Consider the following 16,396-nt stretch of genomic DNA (forward strand, 5'->3'; position numbering starts at 1 on the left):
TACTTTTAACTTTTTTGAAGAACAGTATGGAGATATTGTTTTCCACTGTGGCTGCACCAGTTTGCATTCCCACCAATAGTTCAAGAGGGTTCTTTTCTCCTCCATATCTTCACAAACATTTGTGGTTTCTTGTGGTTTTGATTTTAGCCATTGTGACAGGTACAGGGCGAAATCTCGTTGTAGTTTTGATTTGCATTTCCCTGATGATGAGTGACGTTGAGCATCTTTACATGTGCCTGTTGGCCATTTGGACGTCTTCTTTGGAGAAATGTCTGTTCGTGTCTTCCACCCACTTTTTAATTGGGTTGTTTTTTGGGTGTTGAGTTGTATAAGTTCTTTATATATTTTGGATACTAACCCTATATTGGAGATGTCATTTGCAAATATCTTCTCCCATTCAGTATGGTTGTTTTTTAGTTTTGTTGATTGTCTCCTCACTGTGCAGAGGTTTTTATATTTTGATGTACTCCCAATAGTTTATTTTTGCTTTTATTTCCCTTGCCTTAGGAGACATATCTAGAAAACTATTGCCTATAGCTGCTGTGAGGTACATTACTGCCTTTGCTCTTTTCTAGGATTTTAATGGTTTCAGGCCTCAATTTACATCATTAATCCATCTTGAGTTTATTTTTGTGTATGGTGTAAGAGAGTGGTCCAACTTCAGTCTTTAGCATGTTGCTGTCCAGTTTTCCCAACACCATTTGCTAAAGGTACTATCTTTTTCCCATTGCATATTCTTGCCTCTTTTGTAGAAGACAAATTGACCATATAATCATGAGTTTGTTTCTGGGCTTTCTATCCTGTTCCATTGATCTATGTGTTTGTTTTTATGCCAGTACAATACTGTTGTGATTACTATATCTTTGAGTGTAATCTGAACTCTGAGACTGTGATATATTCAGCTTTTTTTTTTCTTTTTTCAAGATTGTGTTGGCTACCTGGGATCTTTTGCAGTTCCATACAAATTTTAGGATTATTTGTTCTAGTTCTGTGAAAAATGTTGTTGGTATTTTCATACATTTTCAATGTATTTTCATTGCATTTAATTTGTAGACTGCTTTGGACTAGTATGGACATTTTATTTATCTATTGATTGATTTTATTTATTCATGAGAGACACAGAGAGAGACAGAGACATAGGCAGAGGGACAAGCAGGCTCCCTGTGGGGAGCCTGATATGGGAATCAAACCCAGGACCCCGGGATCATGACCTGAGCCAAAGGCAGACGCTCAACCACTGAGCCACCCAGGCACCCCTGGCAAGGACATTTTAACAGTATTTGCTCTTCCTATCTATAAGCATGTAATACCTTTTTTTGGGGGGGGTATCTTAATTTTTTATGAAAACACTTAGGATTCCTGAATCCACCAACGTGCCTACCATTGTTACCAAGGTATACAGGCTTTGCAGTTTTCTGCAAGATGTGTTAGCAATATGTGTTTTTTTATTATTTTTTTTAAAATAAATTTATTTTTTATTGGTGTTTAATTAAGCATGTAATATCTTTCCATTTGTTTGGTTTTCTTGAATTTTTTCTTCAGTGTTTTATAGTTTTCAGAGTATAGGCCTTTCACCTCCTTGGTTAAGTTTATTCCTAGGTATTTTATTATTCTTTGCGCAATTGTAAATGGAACAGCTTTCCTAATTTTTTCTATTGCTTCATTATTAGTGTACAAAAATGTAAGGTATTTCTATACATTGATTTTGTATTCAGTGACCTTCCTGAATTGATCTATTAGTTCTAGCAGTTTTTTGGTGAAGTCTTCAGGGTTTTCTTTTTTTTAAGATTTTAATTATTTATTCATGAAAGACAGAGAGAGAGAGAGAGAGAGAGGCAGAGATACAGGCAGAGGGAGAAGCAGGCTCCATGGAGGGAGTCCTATGTGGGACTCGATCCAGGTATTCTGAGATCACACCCTGAGCCGAAGGCAGATGCTCAAACACTGAGCCATCCAGGCGTCCCTCTTCAGGGTTTTCTACATAGAGCATCATCATCTACCAACAGTGAAAAGTTATGCTTTTTCCTCACTAATTTGGATAGCTTTATTTCTTTTGCTTTTCTGATTGCTGTGGCTAGGACTTCCAGTACTACATGGAATAAAAGGGGTAAGGGGGATATCCTTGTCTTCTCCCTGATTTTTAGGACAAAAGTTCTTGGTTTTTCCCAATTGAGTATGATAGAGCTGAGCTTTTTTCATATAATGGCTTTTATTTTTTTAAAAAGATTTTATTTATTTATTTGAGAGAAAGAGAATGAATGAGCAGAGGGGAGGGGCAGAGGGAGAGGGTGAAGCAGACTCCCTGCTGAATAGGGAACCCAAAGTGGGGCTTTGCTCCCAGGATCCTGAGATTGTGACCTGAGCCTAAGGCAGATGCTTAACAGACTAAGCCACCTAGGCACCCTCATATATGGCCTTTATTATGTCAAGGTATGTTCCCTCTAAACTGACTTTGTTGAAGGTTTTTATTATGAATGGATCCTGCACATTGCAAAATGCTTTTTCTCCATCCATTGAAATGATCATGTAAGGTTTTTATCCCTTCTTTTATTGATGTGATGTATCGTACTGATTGGTGACTATTGAGTCACTCTTGCAACCCAGGAATAAATCTCACTTGATCATGGTGAGTGATTTTTTTGTTGTTGTTGGATTTGGTTTGTTAAAATTTTGTTGAGGATTTTTGCATCTATGTTCATTGAGATATTAGCCTGTAACTTTCTTTGTGGTATCTTTATTTGGTTTTGGTATTAGGGCAGTGCATATCTCATAGAATGAATTTAGAACTTTTCCTTCCTCCTCTACTTTTTGGAATAGTTTGAGAAAAATAGGTATTAACTCTTCTTTCAATGTTTGGTGGAACTCACCTGTGAAACCATCTGGTCCTGGACCTTTGTTTGTTGGGTGGTTTTGATTATTGATTCAATTTCATTGATGGTAATTGGTCTGTTCAAATTTTATTTCTTCCTGATTCAATTTTAAGAAGTTATATGTTTCCAGGAATTCATCCATTTCTTCCAAGCTATCCAATTTGTTGGCAAGCTCTTGATCTTAGGGTTAAGCATTCATTCTTTCACCATTTAGAATAATGTTAACTGCAGGCTTTTTGTAGTGCTCTTATTAAATTGAGGTAATTTCCCTCTATTCCCAACTCGTTGAGAGTTTTATCATAAATGAGTGTTGAGTTTTCTCAAATTCTTTTACTTCATCAATTGATATGATCACATAATTTTTCTTCTTTAGCTGTTGATGTTTTATATTATTGATTTTTAATGTTGAACCAATTAGGTCATGGCATAAAACTCTTTTTATACATTACTAGATTCAATTTGTCTATATTTTACTGAAATTTTTAAAGTCTAAGTTCATGTGAGATTAATTTGTAGCTTTTTTATAAATTGTCTTTGTCTGATTTTGGTAGCAGGATAATAATAACCTCATAAAGTAAGTTGAGTGTTTCTTCCTCTTCTATTTTCTAGAAGAAATGTATAAAATTGGTGTTCTTTGAATGCTTGGTACAATTCTCTAGTAAAATCCCGTGGATCTAGAAATTTCTTTTGGGGGAGCTTTATTATGCATTCTTCTAAGTTATCAAATTTCTGAATATAAGTTTACAGTATTTGCTTATTATATTTTTAATTGTGGCAATTCTATAGTAATATCAATTCTATATCATTTGTGTCGTCTTTCTTTTTAATCTTTGTCAGTTTTGCTACAGGCTTCTAAATTTCATTGATTTTTTTTCCTCAAAGAACCAGTTTTTTGTTTCATTGGTTTTTTTTTCTATTGTTTTCCTATTTTCAACTTCAGATATTTCTGTACTTGAACTTTATAATTTTCTTCCTTCTGCTTGGTTTGGGTTTATTTCTTCTCTTCTTCTCAGTTTCTTAGTGCATAGACTTATTTATTGGAGACCTTTTCTCATTTCACATATAGGCATTTAGTGATATAAATTTTCTTCTCAGTACTGTTTTAGTTACATTCCACATGTTTTAATATATTGTTTCCGATTTTCATCTAGTTTTATGTATGTTTTCTTTCCTTTGAGCTTTATTCTTTGATTCATGAGTTATTTAAGAGATATGTTATTTTCCTGTAGGTTTTCTCTTATTGATTTCTAGTTTAACCTCATTACGGTCAGAGACATACTGTAATCATATTGTGTATGATTATAATTCCTTTAAATGTGTTAAGGTTTGTCTTGTGGCCTGGAATATGGCCTCTCAGTGTTCCATGGGCACTTGAAAAATATATATGTTCTACTGTTGTTGGGTGGAGTTCTAAATAAATTAGTTAAAACCTGTTGGCTTACTATATTGTTTGGATCTTCTATATCCTTGATGAGTTTTTGGTCTAGTAATTCTATCAGTTACTGAGACAGAAATGCTGAAGTCTTCAATTGTAATTGATACATGAACACTTAGAATCATTATGTATTCCTGGTGGATTGGACCTTTTGTCATAACATGAGTTTTTGTGTTTGGTAATATTTTTTTTTCTGAAGTCTATTTTACCATATTAATACAGAAACTCATGCCATTTAAATATTTTATTACTATTTTTTAAAGATTTTATTTATTTATTTGACAGAAAGAGAGAGAGAGAGCACAGGTAGCTAGAACAGTAGGTAGAGGGAGAGGGAGAAGCAGGCTCCCTGTTTAGGAGGGAGCCTGATGTGAGGCTTGATCCTAGGACCCTGGGATCATGACCTGAGCAGAAGACAGATGTTTGATCAACTGAGCCACCCAGGTGCCCTGTGAGTTTGTTTGGATGAATTTTAGAACAAAAGAGTCCTCCTGTTCTACCAGAAGCTGAGATTTAAAGGTTTTGAATCTAAACTTAGTGAAAGAACTGCCAGTGGTTCTTAAGTCTCAACCACCACCCTGTGGACTCTACTCCCATCCTTGCCAATCCTTACACTGTAAGAAGGCTGACAGAGAAGAAGGAAAGTTACCTCTGAAACTGACAGTTCTTGGGAAGGTTACCTTTACTACCACAACTCTTCTCCTTTACGGGGAAGATGGGATACCATTTTCCTCTGTGTATCAGTCAGCACTGCTGTAACAAAAGCACCATAACTAGGTAAAGATGTATCAGTCACAGTTCTGGAGGTTGGCAGTCCAAGATCAAGGTGTGGCAGCATTGGTTCCTTCTGGGGACTCTGAGAGAAGGATTGGTTCCAAACCTCTCTCCTTGGTTTGGAGATGGCTGTCTTCTTCCTGTGTGTCTTTACATCATCTTTTCTTTTCTGTCTGGATGTCTAAATTTTTCCTTTTTATAAGTCATATTGAATTAGAGTCAATCTAACCCTAATGACTCATTTTAACTTAATTTACCTGCAAAGGCTCTATCTACAAATAGAGTTACATTCTGAAGTACTGAGGATTAGGATTCTAATATATCTTCTTCACAGGGGGTGGGGGTACAATTCAGCACATAACACTCTGTAAAGCCAAGCAATGGGCACAAAGGGAATACTAGCATTTTGTTCCTTGATGAAGTGCCTACTTTGTCAATGGACTTCCCAGTCTCCCCTGTGCTACCTCGGCAGGCAAGAGAAATGTGGAGGAGCCTCTCACACCCCCATCTGCTTCTACCTACCTGTGCCTTAGCAGCTCCATGTAAGAGAAATGCTAGTTGTCAGATTTATTCTGTACATTCCCTCAAGGCTTAAGAGTTGATAAATACATAGACAAGAATAGAGCACACAATCTTGTCAGGACTGCCATAATGTGGGAGATAACAGCACAAACAGTTGGGGAATGAAGTCTTTTGCTACAAAGTGGGGGTCAATTGGGGGATACAGCTAAATCTCAGGGATTCCCAATGTCTATGGAACATTTTGGGGAGTTCTTCCTCCACAGGCTCTGTCCGGAGCACTTGTGACCCAAAGACAACCAGGATAGCAATCTCGTACCAAGAATAGCATTGCAACCTTGCCAAGACTGTAAGGTAAGGCCATTCTACACCCCATCCATCCACGGGCAGAAGGGCAGGCTGGAGCGGTGGAAGCTGAGAGCGAACTGTATCCCCTCCTCCACTCTCAACTCCAGGGTCTATCTAGCCAAATCTTAATTTGGCTCTGACATGGATGTTTTTATAAATAGAGCTGAGTCATTTAAATCAAAGTCCCTCTGAATAGACAAAAGTGAGAAGTTATGGGCTGAGAAAGTGCTAAGGGAACTGCTACCCAGCAGGAAACAGACATTTGATAGATCAAAACTGAAGAAAGTGGCTGGAAAAAATAAAACCATGTCAGTCTTGCTCCTCAGTGAGTTGAGACTAAACAGTAGATAAATGCACATGTACACATAGCACTGAGGTATATTCCACTTTACTTTCTGCTGCTTCACTTAGCATGATATTATGGACAGATTCCCCTGCCATTAGGGATTCTTCATAAATATAATTTTTAATGATTATAGTTTCTATCATTCATCTTATAAATGTACTTTAAATGTATTTAACCTTTCTCTTATTGGACATTTGGGATCTACTTAATATTTTGGAATTATAAATCATGTCATAATCATCTTTCTACATACATCTATGCCTAATCTCTGTTTCAAAGAGAAAAAAGACACTATTACATCTACTTTCTTTTCAGATGGGGAAATTAATGCTAACCACTTTCAGAGATTAAGTGACTTCCTCTCATCACATGTTTTTTTTTTTAAGATTTTTTTTATTCATGAGAGACACAGAGAGAAAGAGAGAGAGGCAGAGACACAGACAGAGGGAGAAGCAGGCTCCATGCAGAGAGCCTGATGTGGGATTTGATCCCAGGACCCCAGGATCAGGCCCTGGACAAGGCAGGTGCTAAACCACTGAGCCACCCAGAGATCCCCCCTCTCATTATATTTTAAATCCATCTTCTGACAATGGGTAATTGACCAAACTATCAGTGCATAAAAGTCGTCCTTTATACCTAATGTACAACTTGAAAAGCTGACTCATTTTGTACCCATTTTCCCCTATACTAACATTGCCTTAGACTAAGTGATGAACTATATTTTACTTATAGAATATACCTATAATATTCTGTGTATGCCTTAGCTAGATTTATGTAAGCTAATTTCATTAGCATGGAGAAACTCACAACTTGGAGCTTTACATGTCTATTCGCAAAACCCACTGAAGTTAAATAGTTCACCACGATAGCAACAATTTGTGACCACAAGTATATTAGAGCACACAGGTCTGAATTCAACCAGAGTATTACTGCGCAGCAGAAAATAGTAGCAAAGCAGTGACAAAGAATAATGGCTTCACTATTAATTAATTAAATATAGTTGGTATTCTAGATCTGCCATTTCCATGCCATATAACCTCGAAAAATTATCTTTCTGTGCTCCATTTCTCGTCTGTAAATGAGGGATAATCATAGTACCTACCTCAGGGTTGATGAAAGGACTAAAAGAGAAAATTCCCAGAAAGGACCAGAAAATGGCCCATAAAATACGGTCAATTAATGTTAGCTACTAATCTCCCTAATTAGAAGTCACAGGTTAACCTCAATCTAGGCATACATATTTGGACTCTAACAGACATAATTCACACCTTTAGTCAGGACTATTTGCTCTCTGATATAAGACAATAAATCAGTTTTTAACACAACACCAACTCTATTTTACTATGTAAATACAGATACATTAATGCATCAGTGAATATTTATATTATCATCATAATAAAGACAAAATGGATAGGTAATTATTCACTATTATAATAAAATGTGTATCTTATATCCTTGACGTTCCTTTAAATTCTTCCATAGCATGCTAAGTATTGATTGGGGAAAATCATTTAATGGAATTAAATCACACACTGAGTAAAAAGCAGTTAGGTTTAGCTTGAAATATAAAAATTATCTCTTTACAGGACACACAGTGTTCACTGGAGCTTAATATAGGGACCATGGCATAACTTCACAAAATCATAAACTATGTAACAGCACCGAGTGAAATTCCAGGGAATAGCTGCTTTGCACCATCACACTCCACAGCGAAGCCTCCTCACCAGAGTCGGCTAGAGTGGAATTTGGAACTCTTCCACCACAGTTAGAAGGAAGCTTATCTTGATCTCCCTAAACCTGGGTAGGAGGCCCACTTCTTGTAGAAATCTTCACCACCTATCACAGTAAGTCCCACATTTTCTTTAGTTGCGTCCTAGTGAAGATACCCAACAGCCAGCAATGTGGAGGAGGAAGGGCTGCCTAAGGATAAGGATAAGGAACCTGAAAGACTGTTTCTCAGATTCAGGGCAGATGCGGGAAATGTGAGAACTCCTAAGCTTCTGTCTCTACCCACCCACAGGTCAGGGTGAGAAGTGAGAGGGGGAGGCAGGAAGGTGGTTGCGATAGGGCCAGAGCGCAGAGGTAAGCCTTGTTGGTTTTGGCACTGCCTGCCCCTATTGTTAGAACACCACTGGCATGCTGCTGCCAACTCCCCAAAAGAATATAACACGTCTAACACTCAAGACTAATGCTCCTTTCCTGCATCATGGGATGTTATAAATAAAGCTGTAGCTTTTTATATACCATCAAGGAGTACACCACCCTATAGAAGGCAGATGAAGGAAACTCAGGAAAGCCTAATTTTGCAGAGAGGCGGAACAAAACACTGACGTCACTGATCTATTTTAAACACATTTCAAAACACACTAGGAAATGTTTCCACACTGTGGGAATATAGGACCAAGTCTATGATCTGATACACAAATTTTGTGCGTGTGATGTTTGCATCTAATATAATCCACATGAATTTTTTATACATGCACACACACAAACACACAGACGTAACAAACAGCTCTTGGGATGAACTGTAGGGAGAAGAATACATGTTATGTGGTGGTAGCTTCATGGTGAAAGAGATCTTATTCTAAATCCTTCATTTCCTAGAACAGTGGCATTTCTCCCAGCAGCTCACGGAGCCCCGGGCCCTTGCACCTACCTGCGCTGGTGGTGGTGCCGGGGCTGGCGAGCAGCTGCCCTGAGCCCTGAGCCGGAGGTGGCGGCTGCCCATCACTCAGCTGCTTGACTCGTTTGCGATGGGATTTGCCATTGTAATGGACTTGGGCCTGGGCGGCGGAGTTCAGCTGAATGTTGCACACCTCACAGAAGGAGAACAGAATTTTCTTTTTCTCTTTACTCAGCTGGTCCTCAGGCCTGTCATTCTTTATCCCCTTTTCTTCAAAGCCCCGTAGAAAAGTTGCCATATTCATAATACCATCTTCAGGGTAGTTATTAGGGCGTAATGAGTACTTCATACCTGAAAAATAAAAAGTACAAGCGCTTGTAAAATAAATGCTCTCTGATTTTCTAGTATGATTACAATTAATTTTCGAGATTTGGGACAGGCTAAAGGTCTTCCAGCTACTCAGTGGATGCTCTTTGAAAAAGTCATCAAAACTACCTTATCGAACAAATATGGTCTTTGAACAGATGTCCTCTGTCTGGAGTACTTCCTCCTTTATCCTCCCCACCCTCCCTCCACCTCCCGATCCCTTTGCCCTTTCTAACTCCTGCTGACCCTAAATCTCACCAGAATACTACCCTCTCCAGGCAGCCCGTCCGACCCGGGGATAAGGTGATCTCTGGCTGCATGCTCCCACAGTGCAATATGACCTCCCTCAGAGCATCTATCACCCTTTGCATTTCATACGTATTTGTGCAATTTGGTCTCTGTGTTTCTTTGACAGAGTATGAGCCCTGTGAGAGCGGTAATCTCATTTCTGGATGTCCCTTAGGTCTAGAACTGTACTTTCTACATAATAGGTATTTAAATACCTATTGAAGGGAAGAATAAATGTTATGAACCCAGCATCGTGGAAAAGGCTAGGTATAGACACAAAGGTATAAATAACACACGTGCACCTGTCAGCAGACAAATGCCCTAAACCTGGGGAGGAGGTGAACAACAGAGATTTAAAACACAGTATGTCTGCAACTTACATTAAGTTGTGTTCCAAAAGCCCCTTTATAAGTCAGCCAATGGGAATTTGAACATATTTTCTTATAGTTGTAGTGAAACAAATTATATTCAGGTTTCCAGATCAGCCCATAAATATCAATTTAATTTTTGATGAGGTTGAAATGCAGAACATCTGAAATAAAAAGTAAAAGAAATACAGTAAATGGTAAACTAGTAATTGAATAATAGAAAAAGAGTAGAGCAGACTAAGATTTTTGTTTGTAATTTTGTTTATTTTTAAATGCTGCCTTTTTTCATTTAGTTCATAAGGGTATAGCGATAGATTATAATTTAACTGAGGATTTTAAAGGAGACTTTTCAGCACGTCAGGGACCTTCACCTGATGAAGATGGCCTTGGCTTTTTATTTTGCTCTGTTCCACTATAACATATGTAATTGTTTTCATTTTATTTAATACTACTATTACCGGGATTTTTATACTTTATTAGAAAAACTCAGATTTTTCCTTCCTATGTAGGGAAAACCCCAGTTCTTCCCTATTGTGTTCCCTTTTAGAAAGGGATTTCTAAAGAAAGTCACTTTATTAGTCACAGAGAACACTTCACTTCTGCTACTTCGGTCACCAAATGTATGGAGGTTTTTTCCCCAAGAGAAGCAATTCTGGGTGTCCTTCAACATAACTCAATTCTGACACTATGTACCCGGAGATAGAATTAGATCCCACTGGTTAAGGGCTCAATCCCACTAGACTGTCTCCCCACCACACACACACACACCCTTCAGACACCTTGCAAGCCCAGACTGTCACCTGTGCTTCTGACCACCCCCCTAAATAATGAAGGTCCCAACAATCCCCTCCTTGGGTTTGATTAATTTGCTAGGGTAGCTATAGAATGCAGGGAAACAGTTTACTTATTATTTACCAGCTTATTGTAAAAAGATAAATAAAGAATACGGATGGACATCCAAATGTAAGAGATGCACAGGGCATCTCTTGATATAAGGGGCGCGGAGCTTCCATGCCTTCTCCGGGTACACCATCTCCCAGCACCTCCACATGTTCGAGAGCCTGGCAGCTCTCGGAACCCTGTTCTCTTGGGATTTTATGGAAGCTTCATCAAGTAGGCGTGATTGATTATATATTCTATTTTCGGCCTCTCTTCAAGAGAGTCAGGGGTAGGGCCAAAAAGCCCAAGCTCCTAAACACAGCTTGGCGGCTAGCCCTTATACAAGAACAACCCAGGAGCCCACCCAGAGTTGCCTCATTAGGAAAAAAGATATTCCTATCACTCAGGAAATTACAAGGCTTTCAGGAGCTCCATGTCAGGAAGCAGGGGTCAAAGACCAAATATCAGAACCAAAGATGTTTCTAATGTCCCTATAACTTAGGAAATTTTAAGAGTTTTAGAAAAAGCTCTGTACCAGAAACTGGGGGCAGAGACCAAATATATTTTCTATTATATCATACATTCTTGTCAGTGTGATTATGGCAATGCATTTGGTTCTCAACTAAAAAGACACTCTCATAAGAGAAAGAAGAGAATAATATACATGGAATAATTGGGTAAAAACTAAGAGAAAAGGAGTAAGCATGAGAAAGAATTGGCTGAGGTGAACAATAGTGTGCCATGAGGGATGAAGAATTAAGATAATGAAAGGATTATGGCTTGTGAGGGATTCCTGCCTATGGAAAAAAACTCAAGAGATGGAAGGACATTGGTTTGAGCAGTTCTGTTGGTCCAAGTTGGCTTAGAGCTGTATGAAAAGGAAAGGGCAACCACAGGCTAGTCCATATTTGGAGCGTTCACCTGTTGAATGTTTAAAAAAAATCAGAAAATGACTTATAGCACAGGGTATGACTAAAAGTTACAGCATAGGGTATGACTAAAAAGATAGAAGTTGATTCTACGCATGCAGTGTGCCAGAAAGCACTCCCTATTTACACCCATACACCCAATTGCAAAGATCCATTATGCATTATACTGTAGGCTAAATCCTAATCTTCATTGAGTAGTTGGAAAATTGCTAATTTTGACATGGAAAATCTATTTGTCCCATAAATATTTTATCCTGATATCACCATTTCAAGGAACTCTATTTCACAAAATTTTAAAGTTTATTCAAATTATACATAAATCAGGTTTAAGCAATTCCCATAACTGAGTTGCAGAAAATAATTCAGCTATAATTAAAATGTGATTTAACTGCACATACATCAGTATTTTTGCTTTTATTCCCTAAACCCAAAACATTATGATATCACAAAGTCATTTTCCTGATACAACTTTGGAAAATACCAACACTATATAAAAGTTATGTTTAAACATACTATAGTTTGTGTCCTCTCAAAATATTAAAATCTATTCTAAGAATCAAAAGAACTGATAGAAATAAATAATTTTTAAATGAGCTCTTCATTAATATATTATGCCCTACCTAGAAAACTAATCCTTTGTAAAACATAAGGAAAAAGGAAAATCAATCATTTCTAACCTTGCAAGGCTAGGTCAGATACCAACTCAATGAATCATTGAAATCTAAGTGTTATATTTCAAGTCAAGTAACCAAAATCCTTGACTCAGCTGAGGACTGATGACACTTTCATCTGAAAATTTAACCCAACTTGGAGGTGGCTGGCCTTGCCCATGCTGTCAATTAACACCTGATGTTTCATGGAAATAAGACGTACAGCATACTGTTCCATTTTAAATTTGAAATATTAAAAAATGACTTATTTGTATTCTCTTACAATGTATAAAACCAGCTTACCTGTGATTTTTTCTGATTGCCATTTGTCTTAGAAATATTTTATGCTTTAGATTCACTTAAATATAGATATTTTAGCTACTAAGAAAGAAACCTTTAAAATGAAATGAGTAGCCATTTTAGAATCTCCTGTAAACCTCTTCAGAATACCAGCATACTTCATAATCTTTATCCCTATTTTCCTTTCACCCAGAGTTACTCTCATGTACAGATGATCCCCCAAGCCTCCAGCACCCCATTTATGGGCCACTTTAGGGAGGATGCATTGCCTGGCAGGCAGGGTGCAGTCTGTCAACCAAGTCCCAATTTATTAGTCCTAGCACCGCCTTCACATTTTTCCCCTCTTGGGAAAAATGCCTATAGCACCTGTTAAGAGCTACTCTCAACCAGAATGTATTTCATTCCAGAAGTCTTGAGAAAAAGACCTAGAGGTGGTAGCTAGGCAATATATCAGGGTCTCAACATTCACTTTTGGCCTAGGCCTATAATATGTGTGGCAGTGGTATTTATAATGTCAATTTTCCAGCTAAGGGGAAAGTAACAGTGAGTTTAAGTAGAGGAAGAAAGAAAAATCTCGTTTTCCATTTTAAAGTTGTTGTTGTTTTTTTTTTTTTTTATCAGACTATCTTAAATTACATGTTTCACTTGCATAGGGCAGAAGAACCTTCAGGGGTATCTAATTTTAAACTAAGCAGTGGGCAGCATTCTGCTTTGGAATGCCATGCAAACTTCTCTGAACAGAAGAGAAGCCAGAACTGGATCAGGTATTCCATGCTTTTTTTTTTTTTTTTGTAGGATTTTAAAAGATTAGATTGCCAATAATTCAACATCCATGAAAGAATAAGAACTTTTGCAACAGATAGAGAAATGAGAAAATTAATTCTTGAGTTGCTGCTTTTGAGGAAAAGAACTGATAGGATAGTCAGTGACTACCTAAAGGAGTGACTTTTAAATGACCAAGGATGTGATGCATCAGGAAACTTTTATACCTAACTTTCTCTGAAGCCTGGCTCTGATCCGTGTAGTTTTCCAATTGTTTTTATAATAAATAGAAGATTTGTTATAATTATTATGGTAAATCAGGAAGCTGATTCAGAGGTAAAGAGGGCTCCATTATGCAGGTGGAGAACACATTCTTTGACAAAGTTGCCATAGCAGACAGAGAACATGGGAAGAGATTTTCTCACTTCTATGTAAGTATGAAAGACTCTGCCCACCCTATGGATTTATTATCTCATTTTCCAACTCAAGTCAATCAGTTTTATCCACTTCTCATTCATTCCCTGACCTACAACAACCTGGATCATAATTGTTTTCCAAATTTTGTCCTTCTCTTTGAGAAGTCACTATAAACACTTCCTAACTGCCAAATCCAAGATGGTCATCTCCTCCGCTCATTTTTCTTGAAGTCCTCTTGTCAGGGTCTCTTCTACTTCTGCACTCCCAAAGCATTTTTTTTTTTGCATGGCAAGCCTGGAACTCAGCTTTTACAGTATCATCTTAATAATTTATATAGTTTTATTATATTCATACAATTTTAGTTATTCACTCAAATTTATTGGCTATATAGGCAGAGGCCTGGATGCTAGGGAAACAATAGTGAACAGGGTGGATGAAGTGCCAGCCTGAAGGGACTCTGTAGTCTAATGAGAAATACAGAGAAGAAAACAGAAAATTATAACAGAGTGTGATAAATGCTATTGGAAAAGTCTACATTTTCCTTCCTTCCTAGATTTCAGGTTCCTTGAGGATAAGAACTGTGCTTTCTTTGTCTTTGTATTCCCAGCATCTCAGACTGTGTTTAGTGCAAAGCAGGCACTTAATAAATATTTGCTGAATAAATGAATGCATTGTGTATGTGTGTGGTGTTTAGCATGGGTTGTGAACACAGAGACTAAGGTTACTTGACTACACAGCTATTTGCATCTTGAGATTTCAAAAACAGTAGTAGCCATGTACTTCCAAAAGGAAATAAAAAATACACCCACTCATTGGCAAACTAAAATCCCAATTATTTGGGGGCAAACTCCTTCATCTCTTGACTGAAAACAAAATTTAAAGTTCAAATTCTACTGGGGGGTAGATCACATACTAACATGGGCACATTTGTTCCAACATCCATATGACTTCTGCTCGCTCCTCAACTTTTGCAGAGAATGGAGCACTGGGTATAGAGGAAAAGACTGAGCAAGATAAAAACACATAAATGGGGAAGATTAAAGACTCTGACGCTGATTCTTGACCATTCACTATGTTGCCAATGTCTGCTCTTGATTCCTAACATCCTATTTTAAAGGACAGCTGAGCTCCTGGGCACCAACCAGACTGCAAACAATACTCTTCTCCCCAAATACAGAGTTTCAGGAAAAATTAATAGGCCAGCAGTACAGTATGTTCATTTTGTGGAATATTTCAGTATTTATTTCATAATAGGATCCAGATATAGGAGGCTATAATTAATTCAATTCAACTAGGCAATTATTTATTAAACATTGGCTATATACAACACACTATCTTTGGCCCTATGGTAGCCAAAGGATTGAGTAAAATGAAGAGCTTAAAATAAACCAGAAGAAGCAATCATTCTGCTGCTCATTGTTCATGAGAGTGACTGTGGAGAATTCTTTGCATAACAGTTCCCAAAGTACTCAGCATACTTCTACAGCATGTTAGCTTTATTACATTGGAATGAAATTACTGCTTAATATTCTATTTCACTAGACAGTTCATCATTCTCAGATTTTTTTTTTTTCTGATCATCTACTGGCACTTTGCTGAGTGCTAGTGAAACAGATTGTAACAGGGTGCTCTGGCCTAATGTGAATCCCAAGAGATTTTGACACTAATTACTAAATAAGAAAAACTGACATTTTAATACTTCTCACAGTTTGTTTCCCTTGAGAAAAAGATTTGAATTCAGTTTTGGGGGCACAGTACTCCTTTGTTTTGGAGAAAATATCTTGGAAGATCTTTTGATCTTTTGATTATGTGAAGATGTGTAGGTAAAGCATGGATTCTATTCTATAATGGAGACTCTGGAGATAATATGGCTCCAAAGAGCTTAATCAGCTTTTCATAATCATATAAAGGGTTGTCTTCACTGTGGCACAGCTGCATCTCTGTAAATTATCTTTTCTTTCACAAATATTTCTTTCCTTTAAGTAGATTTAAATTTTATTGTCCCTGAAAGTTTTTGTTAGGTACTAGATGAACCAGTTTTCTTGTTCAAGCAAAAAACCACCAGAGATCAGTGGAGACTGGAAGCCACAGGAAGGATGTGAATGCATTTTACCTTAGAAAGCAGAATGGACTCGGACTGCTGAGGCTCAAACTGGACTATCCTGTATAAGCCCCATATTTGGGGTCATTCCAGATTAATAAACTCAACATTGGGAAAAGTACTGATATTGTTCTGAATTATCTTTGGAGCTAAAGAAAGACCACATCTCTCTGGATGGGTATAGGATTACCCACAAAGAAAAATATTTTTCCACTATTAGTCTTACCAAAAGATTGACAGGGGCAGGATATAGATACAGAGAGGGATGAGCCTATGATGGTCTCTGGGCCTGAGGAACAAGGGATCTGTGATCCAGGTATGAAAGACTTGCTCTAGGCATTCCCTCTGTTAGGAGATAAACTTATCCCTGAAACCGACAGATAGGCCTGAGATTGGGCAGAGAAGACTGCATAATAGAGAA

General features: G+C 37.6%; 1 protein-coding gene across 9 annotated transcripts in view; it reads right to left on the reverse strand.

Annotated features, from left to right (window-relative positions):
* The window catches only part of ZNF385B (zinc finger protein 385B), a 382,539-nt gene that overhangs the window by 289,996 nt on the left and 76,147 nt on the right, over window positions 1-16,396 (reverse strand). For 7 of the 9 annotated variants that reach the window (XM_035696299.2, XM_035696302.2, XM_025460352.3 and 4 more), the window contains 2 exons: window positions 9,950-10,101; window positions 8,949-9,266 (listed from right to left, as the gene is read on the reverse strand). In XM_035696299.2, coding sequence (XP_035552192.1) covers window positions 8,949-9,264 — 316 coding nt within the window. In that variant the 5' untranslated portion in view covers window positions 9,265-9,266; window positions 9,950-10,101. Of the gene's footprint in view, window positions 1-8,948; window positions 9,267-9,949; window positions 10,102-16,396 lie in introns of those variants that run through there. The other 2 variants (XM_025460364.3, XM_049106199.1) reach the window with 2 other exon arrangements.

The sequence above is a fragment of the Canis lupus genome, chromosome 36, assembly GCF_003254725.2.
Source record: "Canis lupus dingo isolate Sandy chromosome 36, ASM325472v2, whole genome shotgun sequence".
Taxonomy (NCBI): domain Eukaryota; kingdom Metazoa; phylum Chordata; class Mammalia; order Carnivora; family Canidae; genus Canis; species Canis lupus.